We start from the raw sequence: 16236 nt of genomic DNA on the forward strand, positions 1-16236 counted from the left end.
GGGGGCCGAGATGTCCAGCCGCGGGACCCGGATCATTTCTCAGGGGCACAAAGAGCATTTGCAGCTCAAGGTTCAGACCGGGGATTTGCTCATAAATGAGAAACTAGACCGAGAGGAGCTATGCGGTTCCACCGAGCCCTGTGTCCTACATTTCCAAGTGCTTATGGAAAATCCCTTAGAGATATTTCAGGCTGAACTGAGGGTGGAAGACATAAATGACCATTCTCCCGTGTTCACTGAAAGAGAAATGACTCTAAAAATACCGGAAAACAGTCCTCTAGGCATGGCATTCCCTCTGAGTAATGCTCTGGACTTGGACGTAGGAAGCAACAGTGTTCAGAACTATAAAATCAGCCCCAACCCCCATTTTCAAGTTGTAACCCACAATCGCAGTGACGGCAGGAAATACACAGAGCTGGTGTTGGACAAAGAGCTGGATCGGGAGGAGGAGCCTGAAATCGCATTAACCCTCACAGCGCTGGATGGCGGCTCTCCGCCTCGGCATGGGACCGCCCTGGTGCGCATTGAAGTGGTGGACATCAACGATAATGCCCCTGAGTTTGGGCAGCCGCTCTACCAGGTGCATATTCCCGAGAACAGCAGCGCAGGCTCCCTGGTCGTCACGCTCTCTGCCAGAGATATAGACAGCGGAGCCAATGGAAAAATAGTATACTCCCTCTTTCAGCCCTCAGAAGATATTAGCAAAACTTTGGAGGTAAATCCTATGACAGGAGAAATTCGACTGAGAACACAAGTGGATTTTGAAACAGTTCAGTCTTATGAAGTGGACATCAAGGCTACCGATGGGGGAGGTCTTTCAGGAAAATGCACTCTTCTCCTGCAGGTGGTGGATGTCAATGACAATGCCCCAGAAGTGACCGTGTCTGCACTGACCAGCCCCATCCCAGAGAACTCGCCTGAGACTGTAGTTGCTGTTTTCAGTGTTTCGGATCCTGACTCTGGAGACAATGGGAGGACTATTTCCACCATCCAGGATGACCTTCCTTTTCTTCTAAAACCTTCAGTCAAGAATTACTACACCCTGGTAACGAAGAGAGCGCTGGACAGAGAAGAGCGAGCCCAGTACAACGTCACCATCACCGTCACCGACATGGGGACCCCCAGGCTGAGAACCCAGCACAACATCACCCTGCTGGTGTCCGACGTCAACGACAACGCCCCCGCCTTCACCCAAACCGCCTACACCCTGTTCCTCCGCGAGAACAACAGCCCCGCCCTGCACATCGGCAGCGTCAGCGCCACAGACAGCGACGCGGGCGCCAACGCCCAGCTCACCTACTCACTGCTGCCGCCCCACGACCCGCGCCTGCCCCTGGCCTCGCTCGTGTCCATCAACGCGGACAACGGCCGCCTGTTCGCCCTGCGGGCGCTGGACTTCGAGGCGCTGCCGGCGTTCGAGTTCCGCGTGGGCGCCACGGACCGCGGGTCCCCCGCGCTGAGCAGCCAGGCGCTGGTGCGCGTGCAGGTGCTGGACGCCAACGACCACGCGCCCTTCGTGCTGTACCCGCTGCAGAACGGCTCCGCGCCCTGCACCGAGCTGGTGCCCAGGGCGGCCGAGCCGGGCTACCTGGTGAGCAAGGTGGTGGCGGTGGACGCGGACTCGGGCCAGAACGCCTGGCTGTCGTTCCAGCTGCTCAAGGCCACGGAGCCCGGGCTGTTCGGCGTGTGGGCGCACAATGGCGAGGTGCGCACGGCGCGGCTGCTGAGCGAGCGCGACGCGGCCCGGCACCGGCTGCTGGTGCTGGTCAGGGACCATGGCGAGCCCGCGCTGTCGGCCAGCGTCACGCTGCACGTGCTGCTGGTGGACGGCTTCTCGCAGCCCCACCTGCCGCTGCCCGAAGCGGCGGCCGACCCGGCGCCGGCCGACCCGCTGACCGTGCACCTGGTCATCGCGCTGGCGGCGGTGTCGTCGCTGTTCCTGTTCTCGGTGCTGGCGTTCATCGCGGTGCGGCTGTGCAGGCGGAGCAGGGCCGCCTGGGTGGGTGGCTGCTCGGTTGCCTGAGGGCCCTTTCCGGGCCGCCTGGTGGACGTCAGCGGCACCGGGACCCTGTCCCAGAGCTACCAGTATGAGGTGTGTCTGATGGGAGGTACTGGGACAGATGAGTTTAAATTTCTGAAGCCGATTATTCCCAATCTTCCAGTCCATGACACTGGTAAGAATATAGAGGAAAATGAGAACTTTAGGAATAGCTTTGGATTCAATATCCAATAATTTTTTAATTTATTATTCTTGGAATACTGAGGTATGTGAGAGGGGAGGTTCCGGGAACCAGTTAAAGTTGCTAAAGCTAGTTATCCCCAATCTCAAATCCCAGAACATGGGGGTAGTGCAAGAAAATCCCTTCTTTTGGAATTGCTTTGGGAATTAATTATTGATAGGAACCTAGTTAATAAAGACATTACCTCTAACATATTTTGTCAACTAACTAGATTGTTTTTGCCCACCACCAATAAGGTGTTGTTTAATTTTCTCTATTTCACCCTTACTTTCCAATTTTATGCTTAACTCCAGAAGTTTTCCTTTCCTTATTCTTTGGCCCTGCGAAGTATTTTTCAATAGAATTTCAATGAATGAAATAGATTTTACCTTAAAATTGATATTATTCAGTTTTTCTACCCTATAAAGTTGTTGTTGACTTTTAATTTACATTTCTGTTCTTTTCTAGAACTTCAGTTATTAAAATAATCTGCTGCTTGTGATCTGTACATTTATTTTCTAATACTTCTATTTTCCTTTTAGTTATTATTATTTTGTTAATCCTCACCCAAGGATATTTTTTCCATTGATTATTAGAGAGAGTGGAAGGGGAGAGCATGAAATATCGATATCTCACATGTGCCTCACCAATAGCCCCACAGACTATGGGCTAGACTGGGCTTTGGACAAGTGACCTTTCAGTGAAGGGGCCAACGCTCTAACTACTTAGCAAGATGGGCCAGGGCTATTTTCCTTTTAAAACCAATATATTTGTTAGTTTTTTGGGGGGGGTGTTAAAAATATTTTTATTGATTTCAGTGAGGAAGGAAGAGGGAGAGAGAGATAGAAACATCCATGATGAGAGAGAATCATGGATCGGCTGCCTCCTACAAGTCCCCAACTGGGGATCGAGTCTACAACCCAGGCATGTGCCCTTGACCAGAACCAAACCTGGGACCTTTCAGTTTGCAGGCCGACGCTCTATCCGCTCTATCCGCTGAGCCAAACCAGTTAGGGCTCTTTGTTAGTTTTTAATCTCAGTTTTTATTATACCAATTTTCTGAAACTATGTTCTTCTTTTAAAAAGTTTTATTTTCCCTGAATTAGTATCTGCCTATTTAATATATAGTATTCCTATTATGATATAATAAATCAGCTTTATCTGAAAATATAAAGAAACAACATTGTAAGATATCAAATGCGTGTATATGTGTTTAAGTTTGGAGACAAAAAAAGCGAAGTTTAGGCATTTTACAGCACTATATAGAAATATTTAATAATTTTTTCTTTTAATTCTGAATGAAAAATTCAGAGATCCTTATTAAGTTTTTAATGACTAATGATGCAGTCCTATTCACTTGAAAAGAAAACAGTAGATATCGGCAAGCAGAAGTTTATAAAGTGTGGCTTTTATGTTCAATAATCACAGTGTTTTTGGAAGTAACTGGCCTTTTCTCTGTATAATATACCTCAATTTATTCTGTATTTCTTATTTATTATCAGAAAAAACAGTTTCTTTCTAGATATTAGGCTTTTTAATAAAGGCTGGACGAGGTAGGTGTTACAATGCTGTTCTTACTTTCAGTGGTATTAGAATAGGCATTCATGTGGTCTACTCCTTGCCTTTCTTTCTTTGGTGAAGAGAAATTAAATCCCACTATATTTGAATTAAGGATGCAATTAATGTAAAGATCAGTCCTTTTTTAAATTCTTCAAGTAACTTTAAAGCTAATGTAAGAAAAACAAAGACATATTAAAGAAAGGAAACAAAATTGCATAGAATAAGTGAAGGAATACAATTTTTAAATAGCAAGTATTTAAAGACACTGAAAATTGTGTTTATCCTACTCAAAGGTTCATTTATGCATGCCTGAATACAGCAAGCATTTCGTGAGTGTCTGATTTGCCAACCAAAGATGACAAAGACATAGTTTCCATCCCTAAGTAGGGACAGATTGGCATGAAACAGGAAGCAATAATATGTACAGGGGAGTTATACAAGATTTTATGGTAGCACGGAGAAGGGACAACTTAAATGCTCTCTTCTAGATTATAGAGTGATGACTCTATTTGGGCAGTGTAATTATGTTTTGAAGAAATTTGTGGAAGAAACTGAGAAACAAGTTTCTTTGGTCAGTTCTTGATGTTCCTATCCACAATGTTTCTGTAAAAGGAAAACCTATTATTTTGGTGATCTCAGAAGTCACTACAGTTTTCCCCTTGGTTCTTGACATTGCACGGGGGTAGTTTCAGAAGAGGAAGGCCCAGCACACAGCTAAATATAGCACAGTGAGGCGCACAGAGTTAACTGCTAGAAACATTCTTTTTGCAACCATTCTTTTTATTTTCCTCATGAAGCAATGAAAAATCTCAACAACTTGAACAGTTTTCCATCTCAACATTATATTTTACAAAACATACACAAAAATGGAATAGTTAAATGATCCACTAAGGAAGAAACGTATAAATATATATGCACACACTTTGGGTACAGCCATTTGAGTCTGTTGGAAGCCAGGAGGTGGCGCTGCAGGCTAAAGAGACAGAATAGAGACTTGAACTAAGAATGCTGCAGAAGTCACTAACAAACAAAAAGGAAGAACGCAGCAGGCAGGCTGGGAGAAAAGCCATAGCTGCTCAAGACTGCGGAAAGAAAACACCATTCCAGACCCCTGCCGCTACGTGGTGTAGGTCTGGGGTTTGCAACTGCTGTTTCTTGGTGCTGGGAGCTGTGATTGTGACCGATATTGACAAAAGATGCGTTCAGAAGAAGCTGTGGAGGCTGGAGGGTTGTGCTGCCCAAGACAAAGGCAAGTCCTGTTTCTCTTTCTGTTTTGGAGAGTGTCCTTGGCGGGATCTGTGTTGGGACGATACTCAGTGACAGAAGAAACAGAGAGAGGGTCATTTGTGGTCAATCTGGCAAAGGATCTGGGGCTAGGGGATCGGGAGCTGGTTGCAAGGGGAGCCCGGGTGGTCTTTGATGATAACAAACAACACTTGCTCCTGGATTCTCATACTGGGGATTTGGTCACAAATGAGATACTGGATCGGGAGAAGCTGTGTGGCTCCACAGAACCCTGTATGCTGTATTTCCAAATTTTAATGGATAACCCCTTTCAGATTTACCGGGCTGAGTTGAGGGTTGAGGACATAAATGATCATTCACCAGTGTTTCAGAACAAAGAAACAGTCTTAAAAATAATAGAAAATGCAGCTGAAGGGGCAACATTTCGACTAGAAAGAGCACAGGATTCAGATGGAGGACTTAATGGCATCCAAAACTACACCATCAATCCCAACTCTTTTTTTCATATTAAAATTGGTGACAGTGATGAAGGCATGATATATCCAGAGCTAGTGTTGGACAAGGCGCTGGACAGGGAGAAGCAGCAAGAACTCAGTTTAACACTCACGGCGCTGGATGGTGGGTCTCCACCCAGATCTGGGACTTCCACTGTCCGCATTGTGATCCTGGATGTCAATGACAATGCCCCACAATTTTCTCAGGCAATCTACCAGACCCAGGCCCCAGAGAACAGCCCAGTGGGTTCCATTATTGCTACAGTCTCTGCAGTAGATGTAGACTCTGGAGTCTATGCAGACATAGCCTATTCGTTTTTTGATGCTTCTGAAGATATTCGCTCAACCTTTCAAATCAATCCCTTTTCTGGGGAAATCGTTCTCAGAGTGTTGCTTGATTATGAGCTAGTAAAGTCTTACAAAATAAATATACAGGCAGTCGACGGTGGCGGCCTTTCTGCAAGGTGTACGGTTTTGGTTGAGGTGTTAGACACCAATGACAATCCCCCGGAGCTGATCATGTCATCACTTTCCACCCATGTTCCTGAGAACTCGCCTGAGATGATATTGGCTGTTTTTAGAATTAAAGACAGAGACTCTGGAGAAAACGGGAAAATGGTTTGCTCCATCCAAGAGAATCTGCCATTCCTTCTGAAACCCTCTGTGGAGAATTTTTACATTCTAATGACAGAAGGAGCTCTGGACAGAGAAAGCCAAGCAGAGTACAACGTCACCATCACCGTCACCGACTTGGGGACCCCCAGGCTGGAAACCCAGCACAACATCACCCTGCTGGTGTCCGACGTCAACGACAACGCCCCCGCCTTCACCCAAACCGCCTACACCCTGTTCCTCCGCGAGAACAACAGCCCCGCCCTGCACATCGGCAGCGTCAGCGCCACAGACAGCGACGCGGGCGCCAACGCCCAGCTCACCTACTCGCTGCTGCCGCCCCACGACCCGCGCCTGCCCCTGGCCTCGCTCGTGTCCATCAACGCGGACAACGGCCACCTGTTCGCCCTGCGGGCGCTGGACTTCGAGGCGCTGCCGGCGTTCGAGTTCCGCGTGGGCGCCACGGACCGCGGGTCCCCCGCGCTGAGCAGCCAGGCGCTGGTGCGCGTGCAGGTGCTGGACGCCAACGACCACGCGCCCTTCGTGCTGTACCCGCTGCAGAACGGCTCCGCGCCCTGCACCGAGCTGGTGCCCAGGGCGGCCGAGCCGGGCTACCTGGTGAGCAAGGTGGTGGCGGTGGACGCGGACTCGGGCCAGAACGCCTGGCTGTCGTTCCAGCTGCTCAAGGCCACGGAGCCCGGGCTGTTCGGCGTGTGGGCGCACAATGGCGAGGTGCGCACGGCGCGGCTGCTGAGCGAGCGCGACGCGGCCCGGCACCGGCTGCTGGTGCTGGTCAGGGACCATGGCGAGCCCGCGCTGTCGGCCAGCGTCACGCTGCACGTGCTGCTGGTGGACGGCTTCTCGCAGCCCCACCTGCCGCTGCCCGAAGCGGCGGCCGACCCGGCGCCGGCCGACCCGCTGACCGTGCCCCTGGTCATCGCGCTGGCGGCGGTGTCGTCGCTGTTCCTGTTCTCGGTGCTGGCGTTCATCGCGGTGCGGCTGTGCAGGCGGAGCAGGGCCGCCTGGGTGGGTGGCTGCTCGGTGCCTGAGGGCCCCTTTCCGGGCCGCCTGGTGGACGTCAGCGGCACCGGGACCCTGTCCCAGAGCTACCAGTATGAGGTGTGTCTGACGGGAGGCTCAGGGCCCAGCGAGTTCAAGTTTCTGAAGCCGATTCTCCCCAATATTCAGGAACAGGGCCTTGAGAGGAATAGTGAAGAAAACCCCACCTTTCGTAATAGCTTTGGATTTAATTTTTAGTAAAAATTCTTTTTATGCCAAAACCGGTTTGGCTCAGTGGATAGAGCGTCGGCTTGCGGACTGAGGGGTCCCGGGTTCGATTCCGGTCAAGGGCATGTACCTGGGTTGCGGGCACATCCCCGGTGGGGGATGTGCAGGAGGCGGCTGATCGATGTTTCTCTCTCATCGATGTTTCTAACTCTCCATCTCTCTCCCTTCCTCTCTGTAAAAAAATCAATAAAATATATTTAAAAAAAAAAAGAAAAAAAAAATTCTTTTTATATTTTCGTGTACTTTTGAAGTGTTTTGCAACCATATAAATATTAGTTTAGTTTTAAAACTCCACTTTAAATTATTATGCAACTTCAAGCCTAATATTTTTTCATTTTTTTTTTCCGGAGGTAGAGAGGGAGAGGGAGCTAGAAACATCAATGTTAAGAGAGAATCATTGATCTGCTGCCTCCTGCACGCCCCCTATTGGGGAATTGAGCCTGTATTTCTGGCATATGCCCTGGCAGGGAATGGAACCGTGATTTCTGGTTCATGGGTAACCACTGAGCCACAAGGACGGGCAAACCTAAATTAGAGTACTTTATGTCTATGTCTTTACAGTGTTCTTTTATCATATTTGCATTAATCAACAGTTTAATTAGCACCCATTTTAAAATAATCGTTTTAAGGTTTAATTCTTTGACAATATACAGTGATTATATTTATTTCTCATTCTAGAAAACAGGTTTTTATTTTTCTCTTAGTATATTTCACAGACTCCATCTCATTCTATCCACCCCTCTATTGTATTTCCTCCGTGCAAGAAGACATATGTGCACGTCTGACCTTATTCTACCATTGCGTTTAATCCTATTACAAATCCATGTCATCTAGTTCTAAATCATAGCATTTAAGAAGAAATAGTTCTGTATTATTCTGCTATGATAAAATGAAGCATCATTTTGTGAGCAATGTTGGACTCTAGTAATATCCTTGTTTATATTATTATGTCATTTCTTTACATACACTACTCTTACCCAGAATTTTCTAATGTTCACTGTTGCTGATATGTTATATAGAACATGTTATATAATTCAAGGAAAATGTAATAACATGCATGAAAATGGTTATAAATAAAATCATTTTGAAAGTTTGAATTTGAGAACGTTGGTGAACTGTTGAAAAGATATTTACTTTTCATTTTATTTTGTAAATTTGTTTAATTATCAAATTTAAAAATGAAGATGTACTAAAGTCATAAGGAAAAACAATAGATTTTTTTCTACCTCCAGATACTTTCTATAAGTGGTTTCTCTAGAACTGACCTCAATATTTCTAAGTAATACCTTTATATTGCTCTATCTTGACATTCAGCTTCATACTTTAATCGCCTCTTTCTATGATAAAAAAGGATTGAACTTTTTTACTTTCCAACTAACAAACACATGTATATTGCTCACTTCCTTTCCCCTGTTTTCCCAATAGAGTTGTCATAGTTTTTTAGTTAAACTAGTTATTTTTGTCTATACTATAGATATGACTATTTCAAAAATACATGTTGGAGTACTATGATTACATTTACTTTCTTGAAAAACATTTTTCCTAGAGCTGATAATTGTTGTTTTTACTTGCAGAATTTTCTACTTATATTAATTTTTCACATTATTATTCATTTGAATATTAACCTTTCTCCTTAAATATTCAAATATACCAGCTATCTATTAATTATATTTATTTCCTTGAGATCTTCCACACAGATCCCTTCATATCACTGCTTCATTTACACTGGTTGCTGTATAAGCAATCACCCTAGGGCTTTTTTTCTTTTAATACTTTCCCTTATTGGGTTCCCTTTTACAAAATCCAGAGTATTCTTCTTTTTTAGTTTACTCTCTTATTTAGCTGACACACATCTCTTAATCCTATATAATAAAAGCCTAATATGCTAACTGTCTGACCGTTTGTTTGACCATTTAACTAGTCGCTACAATGTGCACTGACCACCACTGACCAGCAGATGCTCCCACCAGTAGGTTAGCTTGCTGCTGAGGTCTGGCCAATCAGGACTGGGCGAGATGGGCTGGACATGACCTGGAGCCCTCCCGCGTGCACCAGTGGGGTCCCTTGCCTGGCCTGCGCCCTCTAGCAATCCACTACCCCTTGGGGGATTTCTGAGATTTTGGCCCGATCCCCGCAGGCTAGTAGTTTCATAAAAATGGATGCAGTAACTTGTCCTGTGAAGGTATTGTCATTTTCTTTCCATTTGATTGATAGTTTGGCTGGGTATAAAATTTTGGTTGAAAATGATTTTCCCTCAGATTTTGAAAGCATATTACATCTACTGATTGTATATACAGTTGCTGTTCTTCTGATTCCATTCTGATTCCTATCTCTTTTAATGTCAATCCATTTTTTTTCATTGTGGATGCATTGGAAACTTTCCTCTTGATTTCTGAAAATTCCTTAGTGTCAGCTATTTATTATTCTGGCCACATGGGTGTACCCCATTAATGTTTAGACCCTCATTCAATTCTGAGAAATTTTCTTGTTGTTTCCTTCACAATTTCCCCCTTGAATTTTCTACATTCTCACTTTAACCAGAATCTCATCAGTTAAATATTGGGTCTCCAGGATTGAATCTCTAATACTCTATTTTTTTCTTTATTTTTTTTCTTTGTCTCTTATTCTACTTCTTGGACAATTGTTTTATCATCCAATTCTTATATTTGTTTTCTTTTGGGCTAGCAAATATTTATTTTTAAGAGCTCTTTGAGTTTTATGAATATTTTTCATAGCATCCTGCTATAGATTTGTAAATGTAATATTTTCTCTTGTCTGTAATCAATCTAGTTATTCTTTTAAAATGCGCTATGCAAAAAAATGAATTATTCAGTAAAACTGGGAGAATCACAGGAAATTTAAGAATCTACCCAAAATTATATAGCTAGTAAGGGGCACTTAAGCCCTAATTTACTCTTTATGTTACAATAAGATTACATACTTCATACAGTTACTGTTAAGATTAAATGGGTAGACACACATATATGGCACTAGAACAATTGGTAGCAAAAAAGTAAATACTCAATAATAAGTATTAATTCTTATTAGATTTTACTACTCATTTTAAAGACTTTGCTTCTGTTTTCTTTATTATATATACTTGTTTCCTGATGTTACTTTTTTGTGGTGTTTTGACCTTTTTATGTCACGTGTAGGTATTTCCTCAAATGTCTTGTGGTCTTTGTCTCTCTTCTTATATTTAAGAATGATGAGATATCATAGCGCTGACAGTCAGCTCTTGTGAATATATGAGGCCTGTTGATGGCAGGGCTTCGCTCTAATGTAACTATGTAGGATATATCTACCCCCTTGGGAGCTCCTCAAATATCAGTATGTTTAAGTTTTTATCTGTGTCTTTCATATCCTCCAGGTTAGAATTCTGCAATATCTTCTGTGAGACAGAAAGTTAGGGAGGGGATCGGGCATATGCCTTGTGTCCTACAATTGGTGAGTATGGTTTGTATCACCTTGCAGGATACATTTTTGCTTAATGTTTCTATTTTTACTTTCATACCTCATACTTGCACTCAGCTCTGCCCAAGGTCTCTAAAACTAGACATAGTCCCATTTAATTTCTCAATTGAATAAATTTTCCATTTTCTGGCCCCAAGTTTTTTTTCCTATGTAGGATAACAGAATCTGAGAATTCAACTTTCCTATATATGTACAGTCAACTCACAACTTATGTTTAGTTCTCTTATACACTTGATTCCTAAAAAGCTTGTACCTAAATGGGGTAATGTGGGACAAATTCACTACTTTATTGTGAATATCTACAATGCAAGAACTTTACTTTAGACATTTCTTAGAACTGCTAAGCCAGCTGCCCTTCCATCTGCTTATTGTTATCAAATATATATGTGTTCACTTGCACATTCTTAGTCTTTGTGAGTTTATACCATTTTTATTTTTATCATTGTAGAGGGTATTTTAAAAGAATGGAGAATAGCTGTGCGTAGTCAATCCACTTATTTTTAAATTTCTACCCTTTTGTAGTGATTCATTTTCAACCATGTAGCTAACTTACATTTTTTAAAGAATGTAATTTGTACTTAATGTGTTAAAAATGCAAACTTGTTAAGTCTCTCTTCCATCCATTCTTGAGAGCACTTTGGAGACCTCCTATAGTGCACATTATTGCTGAGCTCCTAGCATCTATTCCAAAGAATCTCTCTCATTATGTAGCAACCATGCTCTTTAGCTAGTAAGAGGCCGTCAGAGACAGAATTAACATAAAGGCCAAAGATGGGTCTTCAGATTCTGAGACTAAAATCTCCACCTACAATTCTATACCTCTTGAAACAAGATTGCTTCAGGAGCAGGTATATGATCTTGGTTGGTCTAATCAGAGGAAAACTGAGTTTTTGTTCTACGATTGGTAAAGAAAATTGCCTCCCTCTGGGCTGAAAGAAAAAGCAGACCACCATAGCTGTAGCCAGAATAAATCTTGGGAACTTACAGGAAACCAATTTTAGGAGTAATCCTGCTTCAAATAAAACTAACATGTTTGTGTTTGTGTACTTATTTTTTTGTAAATTATGAGGAACTAGAACTAAATTATAGATTTACATAATGTGTTCCACTCCAATGGCTTTTATTTAATTTCTTCTAGTTCACAAGTCATTGATATCAAAGAAATCTAATGAAATGGCTTCTTGTGCTACAACGACTATCTATATATGTCCCATCTCATGATTAAGCCAGTTTCATATCTTCTGGGGGGGACTTCTGAATTGACTCATGTACACTTTCCCTTTCCCTTACCACCTAAAGAAAGCCAGGTAGTGACGGGCTTTTGCTCAGTTTAACAGTCATTTATACTCTCCTTATTCAGGCTTTCAATCCTCTCAGAAAGATTACCAGCTCTTGGAGGCCAGGAATTTTATCTTGTATTTCTGTATTCATCACACACTGAGCACTTTCCGTGTGGTGAGAGTGGGGAGGGACACTTAAATGGGTTAAAACAAATACTAACAGCATCAAAAACTACAAAGACTATAAATCAATTCTTATGGAAGATAGAATATAGTTGCAATCACTTAAACACGATGAATACAACATTTGTTCCTAGGGGACAATCTGTGAATGGTATTTAGGTAGCTTTCATCAAACTGAAAATCTGTGGAGACGCATGGTGGCGCTGCAGGATAACATCGTGGGGAGAAAAACTACGCTGATGACACTGTAACCCACTGCACACAGAGCGCTGGGGAGAAAAAACAACCCAACAAGCTGCAAGGAAGGCGAACTAGAAGCTAATAAAAGAAGGTTAAAATCCTTAGACCTTCCTAAGATTCGGTGGACATAGCAGAGGCACATTTCCCAGAACTGCGAAGAGGAGCTGAAGCGATTCCGCAGGAAGCCTTGGGGAAAGGAGCCATGGAGACCGGAGGAACGGGCGCCCTGCGGATCAGGCAAGTCCTGCTGTTCTTTGTTTTTCTGGAAATGTCTCGGGCGGACTCTGAGTCTGGGCGCTTTTCGGTGGAAGAGGAAATGAAGAGCGGGAGCTTTGTAGGCAATTTGGCAAAGGATCTAGGACTGGATGTGCGTGAGCTGTTCTCTAGGGGGGCTCGGGTGGTCTCTAATGGTAACAAACACCATTTGCAGCTGGACTTAAACACCGGGGATTTGCTCTTAAGCGAAGCGCTGGACCGGGAGGAGCTCTGTGGCTCCGTCGAGCCCTGTGTTCTGCGCTTCCAGGTATTAATGAAAAACCCTTTGCAGTTTTTACAGATTGAGCTCCAGGTCAGGGATATAAATGACCACTCCCCTGTCTTCTTAGAAAAAGAAATGCTCCTAGAGATCCCAGAGAATAGTCCCGTGGGCGCCGTATTCTTACTGGAAGGTGCGAAGGATTTGGATGTAGGAATCAATGCTCTACAGAGCTACACGATAAGCCCCAACTCTCATTTCCACCTTAAAATGAGAGTCAATCCAGATAATAGGAAATACCCAGAGTTGATTCTGGACAAGGCGCTGGATTATGAAGAGCAGCCAGAGCTCAGCTTCATCCTCACTGCCCTGGACGGTGGGTCTCCGCCCAGGTCTGGGACGGCCTTGGTTCGGGTGGTGGTCTTGGACATTAATGACAACTCCCCGGAGTTCGAGCAGCCCTTTTATGAGGTGAAGATTCCGGAAAATAGCTTACTAGGCTCACTGGTTGTCACCGTCTCCGCTTGGGATTTAGACTCTGGAAAAAATGGGGAGATATCATATACTTTTTCCCATGCCTCAGAAGATGTTCACAAAACATTTGAAATTAATCAAAAGTCTGGAGAAGTTAGTTTAATGGCATCGTTGGATTTTGAAACAATTGAATCATATTCAATAATAATACAAGCCACAGACGGGGGAGGGCTTTTTGGAAAATCCACAGTCAGAATTCAGGTGATGGATATAAATGACAATGCCCCCGAAGTCACCGTGTCATCAATTACTAGCCCAATTCCAGAAAACTCATCTGAGACGGTGGTTCTGGTTTTTAGTATCCTAGACAGAGATTCTGGGGACAATGGGAGGATGCTTTGTTCTATCCCAGAAGACCTTCCATTCATACTAAAATCTTCAGTAAAGAATTACTACACCTTGGAGACGGAGGGACCCCTGGACAGGGAGACCAGAGCCCAGTACAACGTCACCATCACCGTCACCGACATGGGGACCCCCAGGCTGAGAACCCAGCACAACATCACCCTGCTGGTGTCCGACGTCAACGACAACGCCCCCGCCTTCACCCAAACCGCCTACACCCTGTTCCTCCGCGAGAACAACAGCCCCGCCCTGCACATCGGCAGCGTCAGCGCCACAGACAGCGACGCGGGCGCCAACGCCCAGCTCACCTACTCACTGCTGCCGCCCCACGACCCGCGCCTGCCCCTGGCCTCGCTCGTGTCCATCAACGCGGACAACGGCCGCCTGTTCGCCCTGAGGGCGCTGGACTTCGAGGCGCTGCCGGCGTTCGAGTTCCGCGTGGGCGCCACGGACCGCGGGTCCCCCGCGCTGAGCAGCCAGGCGCTGGTGCGCGTGCAGGTGCTGGACGCCAACGACCACGCGCCCTTCGTGCTGTACCCGCTGCAGAACGGCTCCGCGCCCTGCACCGAGCTGGTGCCCAGGGCGGCCGAGCCGGGCTACCTGGTGAGCAAGGTGGTGGCGGTGGACGCGGACTCGGGCCAGAACGCCTGGCTGTCGTTCCAGCTGCTCAAGGCCACGGAGCCCGGGCTGTTCGGCGTGTGGGCGCACAATGGCGAGGTGCGCACGGCGCGGCTGCTGAGCGAGCGCGACGCGGCCCGGCACCGGCTGCTGGTGCTGGTCAGGGACCATGGCGAGCCCGCGCTGTCGGCCAGCGTCACGCTGCACGTGCTGCTGGTGGACGGCTTCTCGCAGCCCCACCTGCCGCTGCCCGAAGCGGCGGCCGACCCGGCGCCGGCCGACCCGCTGACCGTGCCCCTGGTCATCGCGCTGGCGGCGGTGTCGTCGCTGTTCCTGTTCTCGGTGCTGGCGTTCATCGCGGTGCGGCTGTGCAGGCGGAGCAGGGCCGCCTGGGTGGGTGGCTGCTCGGTGCCTGAGGGCCCCTTTCCGGGCCGCCTGGTGGACGTCAGCGGCACCGGGACCCTGTCCCAGAGCTACCAGTATGAGGTGTGTCTCACAGGAGGTACTGCGACAAATGAGTTTAAATTTCTGAAGCCGATTATCCCTAACTTCCAGACCCAGTAACCTGGGAAAGAAATAGAGGAAAATCCTACCTTCCACAATAGCTTTGGGTTCAATATTAAGTGACCATAATTACCTTTTATACCCCGTACGTATTTTTATTTTGTGCCACTTCCATACCATGTTTCCTTTCCCAATACGTGGGTATTTTAAATATGACTTAAAATTGAATTTAGAGAGAGGGGAAGTGAGAGGGAGAAAAACATTGATAGGCTGATTCTTGCATGGCCCCTACTGGAGATTGAGCAGCCACCTGGAGATGTGCCCACACTGGGAATCTAGCAGGTGATCTCTCCGTGCATGGGAAGACGCTCAATCAACTGAAACTCACCGCCCAGGATTCAATATGTGGGTTTTTAAAATTGTACTGAGTTTTATATTTTATATTTAGTTTTATATTTTCGCATGTTCTACCCACCTTTACTTTTAAGTGACTGCTTATCATTATTTGTGGTTGTACCCCTGACCCTCTCTGCAATTGAACTTTCACCCACAATTAGGCTTATGGTAAAAAAATGCAGACCACTTTCAAAGTATCTTTTTTTTTATTAATTAAATCTTTATTGTTCAGATGATTACATTTGTTCCTCTTTTCCCCCCCATAACTCCCCTCCACCCAGTTTCCCACCCCAACCTCCACCCTCACTCCCCACCCACTGTCCTCATCCATAGGAGCATGATTTTTGTCCAGTCTCTTCCCGCATCTCCCACACCCCTTTCCCCCCCCAAGAATAGTCAGTCCATTCCCTTTCTATGTCCCTGATTCTATTATAATCAACAGTTCATTCTGTTCATCAGATTATTCATTCACTTGATTCTTAGATTCACTTGTTGATAGATGCATATTTGTTGTTCATAATTTGTATCTTTACCTTTTTCTTCTTCTTCCTCTTCTTAAAGGATACCTTTCAGCATTTCATATAATACCGGTTTGGTGGTGATGAATTCCTTTAGCTTTTCCTTATCTGTGAAGCTCTTTATCTGCCCTTCAATTCTGAATGATAGCTTTGCTGGTTAAGTAATCTTGGTTGTAGGTTCTTGGCATTCATCACTTTGAATATCTCTTGCCACTCCCTTCTGGCCTGCAGAGTTTCTGTTGAGAAATCATC

At 45.4% G+C, this 16236-nt stretch overlaps 3 protein-coding genes across 4 annotated transcripts in view; all 3 read left to right on the forward strand.

The window, feature by feature from the left end:
- LOC107185162 (protocadherin beta-16-like) overlaps positions 1-2718 on the forward strand; it is a 3118-nt gene extending 400 nt beyond the window's left edge. Inside the window, 1 exon segment of the mRNA XM_015572611.1 lies at positions 1-2718. This exon segment is cut by the window's left edge and continues 400 nt beyond it. Within this exon segment, the coding sequence (XP_015428097.1) occupies positions 1-2233 (2233 nt within the window). The 3' untranslated portion in view covers positions 2234-2718.
- A 1242-nt stretch (positions 2719-3960) lies between these two features.
- The window catches only part of LOC102756268 (protocadherin beta-10), a 37699-nt gene continuing 25423 nt past the window's right edge, over positions 3961-16236 (forward strand). Inside the window, exons 1-2 of one of the 2 annotated variants that reach the window (XM_006776945.2) lie at positions 3961-7392; positions 7638-7799. In XM_006776945.2, coding sequence (XP_006777008.1) covers positions 4976-7387 — 2412 coding nt within the window. In that variant the 5' untranslated portion in view covers positions 3961-4975 and the 3' untranslated portion in view covers positions 7388-7392; positions 7638-7799. Of the gene's footprint in view, positions 7393-7637; positions 7800-16236 lie in introns of those variants that run through there. The other variant, XR_001516080.1, reaches the window with a different exon arrangement.
- LOC102756001 (protocadherin beta-12) lies at positions 11988-15713 on the forward strand. The gene has a single exon (XM_006779358.2). The coding sequence runs from the start codon at positions 12797-12799 to the stop codon at positions 15128-15130; it is 2334 nt and encodes a 777-aa protein (XP_006779421.2). The 5' UTR covers positions 11988-12796; the 3' UTR covers positions 15131-15713.

Source organism: Myotis davidii, unplaced genomic scaffold, assembly GCF_000327345.1.
Source record: "Myotis davidii unplaced genomic scaffold, ASM32734v1 scaffold89, whole genome shotgun sequence".
NCBI classification, from domain to species: Eukaryota; Metazoa; Chordata; class Mammalia; order Chiroptera; family Vespertilionidae; genus Myotis; species Myotis davidii.

Coding starts and splice junctions, on each gene's coding strand:
- LOC102756001 (XM_006779358.2), top strand. CDS start 12,797: ATGGAGACCGGAGGAACGGGCGCCCTGCGGATCAGGCAAGTCCTGCTG.